This window comes from Cannabis sativa, chromosome 2 (assembly GCF_029168945.1).
Source record: "Cannabis sativa cultivar Pink pepper isolate KNU-18-1 chromosome 2, ASM2916894v1, whole genome shotgun sequence".
Classification (NCBI taxonomy): Eukaryota; Viridiplantae; Streptophyta; class Magnoliopsida; order Rosales; family Cannabaceae; genus Cannabis; species Cannabis sativa.
The window spans coordinates 61,464,426-61,468,195 of NC_083602.1; the positions used below are offsets into that span (position 1 = coordinate 61,464,426).

Below are 3,770 nucleotides of genomic sequence, written 5' to 3' on the forward strand. Positions count from 1 at the left end.
ATTCGAGACACTGTAGCTGAAGGAAAGATCAAGCTTCAGAAGATTTCAACGCATGAAAATCCCTCTGATATGCTTACCAAACCACTTCCCATAGCAAAATTCAAGCATTGTTTAGACTTACTACATATTGCAGCCTAACAAGCTGGTTTTTTGTTGTTTCTGTTAATTGTAAGTCTGTATTTTCTTGTTTAAAAGTGTGTAATCTTTTGATTCTGTACATTAGGTTCCTAGGTGGATATTTGTGAATTGTTAGTTAGTTACCTATTGTACACGTGTCAAGACAGTAGGCCCTAGTTCGGTATGTTAGGTAAGTTAGTTGATAACTAACTCCTAGCTATTCCTAAGACATGTATATAAATGTCTAACTAGTGCTAATTCATTGTTGAAACATTCATACACACTCAAATCAATACAATTCAATATTACTGAAACTTAGTCTCGTGTTCAACGGCCAATCGGCTAATGTCCATGTGAGTTCATCTTGAGTGTTTGAGAGAGATCTAAGCAAGGTTTTGCATAACAAGGATCATGGTTGCTCTGGTATTATGAAAAATCTATAAGGATTGATATGTATTTTATTGAACTTTGGACAAATATATATACAATACAACTTAAATTCTAAATCAAATCCTATATACTCTAATAAATGCTTATTTAATACATAGTTGTATAATGAAAAGAAATCAGGATATAAATAAAATAGACTATGATCAATTGTCCTAATGAAAAGATATCTCAATTCTCATATTTTGTGCCTTAACAGATCAATCAATTTACTCATTAATTAAAATATCCAAACAAAACATAAAGCAAAGAAACAAATCAACTAACAAACATATATAGTTTCAACTGAGGTATTATATTCCAACCATTACATTCATAGGATCTAGGTAACACAAAATGTACCTTAGAGTTTATTAAGATGGTCTAATTGGCGTAGATAATTATTTTTCAAACAAATTATCATAACAAGACAAGATAAAGATTTATTTAAGCTCCCCATATCAAATAGAAAAACTTATTTTAATTAATTTGCCTTGATTGTTTTCAAGAAAATAATCCTCCATTCACTGCCATTCCTCCATCAACACCAACAGTCTGCCCAGTTATATAAGAGGCTGCAGGCATGCACAGAAATGCCACCGCAGATGACACCTCCTTTGGCTCTCCAATTCTCCCAAGAGGAGTTCTCGCATTCACTTCTTTTGTAAATCCTTCAGAAAATAACTGCAATAGAAACACAATAAATGTATGAAATTTATGTACTTTCTGCTAGTTTATCATTACAAAGAAAAACATAAAATTAATAATAATAATAATAATAATTATTAATACTATTATGGGTTAATCCTACAAACAAAAAAAGTATTTAATTTTAATAGTGATGCATAATGTAATGTTGACACTGAGAAATTTTCATAAACAAGAAGTATAAAAAAGAATATTACAGGCTCAACAAGTGGGGTTCTGATGAACCAAGGCGCCACAGCATTGATTCTTATGTTATCCTTTGCCCACTCACATGCCAAGTTTTTGGTCAACTGAATAATAGCTCCTGCAATTTACATAAGTCTATCTTTATTAATTTATTGTTATTGTTTCTTTTCTAATTAATTTGGTTCTTAAAGTACTCAACAAAGAAAATTCAATACCTTTAGCTGCACCATATAACGATCCAACATTTACTGCTAAAACTCCAGCCACTGAAGCCACAAACACAATGCTCCCAATCCCTGAAGCTTTGAGAAGAGGATGAGCAAGTTGGGAAATATTGTACGCAGCTTCAAAATTAGTGCCCATCAGAAATGACACATCTTTAGCTGTGTACTCCAGTGTTGGTTTTATATAGGTCGTTCCTACATTATTTATCTACCAAGAGAAAAAGAAAATTATTAAGAAAGAAATGAAACTAAAAGAATTAATGTATGCATATATATTTGTTATATTATAACATATGTAATGAGTTCTTTTAATCTATAAGAAGAAACATGCTTTCGCCCTTGATAATTAATAAAGAGTGAACAAATTATAATGACAATTATGAAAGCATATAGCTTATTTATATTAGATCTTTCACCAGTATCAAAAAATTATTAAATTTTTACATGATTCAAATAGGTACTTGGTATGTGCTTGTTTCGCATGTTCAACTGATTAAACCATGTTTATTTGTATAGAATTTCTCAAAAATAATATTACTAAAATAACAATTATATATATAATTAAATAAATAATTTTTCCAAGTTTAAAATACGGAATCATTTCCCTACGAACTACAGAATTTGCTCTACAATTAAATATTTTCATAATTAAATTTATTAGAAAACCTTGGAGTTAGACATAGTTAGGCCACTTACAAGGATGTTGAGTTTCCCATCAAACAAAGAAGAGACCTTAAGAATTAGCTCTTCGCGCTGTGATGGGTTCAACAAATCACAGACCGAACCAGTGACTCTAAATCCCTTACTCTCCCAAGTACTCAAGCATTCACTCAGCTGAGCTTCGTTAAAAGTGCAAGTATGTACGATTGCCCCTAGTCCACACAATTCCTCCACTATAGCGTACCTAATAACAATGATATCACATATTATTATTGTATAAAAATATTTGAAATCAAAATAATAGAAGATGGAAAAGAGCTTCTTAGTTCTTACCCAATTCCACTGGTGCCCCCAGTCACAAGAGCAGTCATTCCATCAAGAGACCATCTGTGACTGTGTGTAGTCTCCTCCATTAATTTTCTCGCTTTATTATTACCTCTCTTTGGTCTGACTCAGTCTTTTCTCTCTTATTATAAGTGATTTTAGTTTCAGGATTAGATATATATATACATATGTCCAACTCGAAGTGAGGCTGTGTAGTGTTGGTGTTTTTTTCGTTTATTAAAACGGCATCGAATGGGTCAACCCTGACCATCTTCACTGAACGACTTTTCTTATAATAAAAATATAATGCAGGGATCACTACGAAGTACAAATACATTATTAATTTGAGGCGTGGGATAACTCACATTAAGATAAAACAAGATCTTGCTTACTCTAAAGACGTGTAGTTTCAAATTTCAATCTTTTACACTAGTAAACAAATAATTTCGATACCATGCGGCGAATTCTGGTCCCATGAAAAGGGTACTACACACGTGTTTTTCATTCCCATTTGTCTCTTTCTTTTCTGTCAGTTGTGAATACAAAAACCTTAAAAAAGGTATCTCCAGCCCATCCCATAATACTCCAACCATAAACAATGTAAAAAATATTGGGGAATATCATTATTTTTTAAATTTATAATTGATTTTCCTAAAATATTACGGCAGATGTCAATTATTTATGATAAGATTCAAATATTCATGCGTATATTCTTCTTTTTATACATGCATGTATGATTGATTCTTAGGCGGTGCAGAAGTCCATGAACTCTTTCAGCTCGGTGAAAGAAAGGTAATCAATCAAACGTGCACTCTGATTATGCTTACAAAACTCATGCAAAACGCGGAAGCCAAACTTTTCAAACTCCCCCTCATTGGCCTCTGCATATATCTGCTTATAAAGAGGAACGACATAAAAAAACTTTAAATTTGTATTTTTTTTTATTTTTTTTTTAAATTACTAAAATAAAAAAAACTCAATTTCATTAACATCATCTTAAAAAAAAAACAATATAAAAGTAATAATTTAAAAATAATAAAAACTTTAAAAACAAATTTCATCAACATTGAAAGAAACTAATAATTTTATTAAAAAAATAAAAAAAAATAGTTTCATCAACAAAAT

The 3,770-nt window shown here is 30.9% G+C and overlaps 1 protein-coding gene across 1 annotated transcript; it reads right to left on the minus strand.

Moving 5' to 3' along the window:
• Positions 1-807: 807 nt before the first annotated feature.
• LOC115720607 (tropinone reductase homolog At1g07440) lies at positions 808-3,033 on the minus strand. Its single transcript, XM_030649762.2, has 5 exons — positions 2,655-3,033; positions 2,358-2,565; positions 1,653-1,869; positions 1,449-1,555; positions 808-1,227 (listed from the first exon to the last, which is right to left on the minus strand). The coding sequence occupies exons 1-5, from the start codon at positions 2,732-2,734 to the stop codon at positions 1,048-1,050; spliced, it is 792 nt and encodes a 263-aa protein (XP_030505622.2). The 5' UTR covers positions 2,735-3,033; the 3' UTR covers positions 808-1,047.
• Between the last annotated feature and the right edge of the window lie 737 nt (positions 3,034-3,770).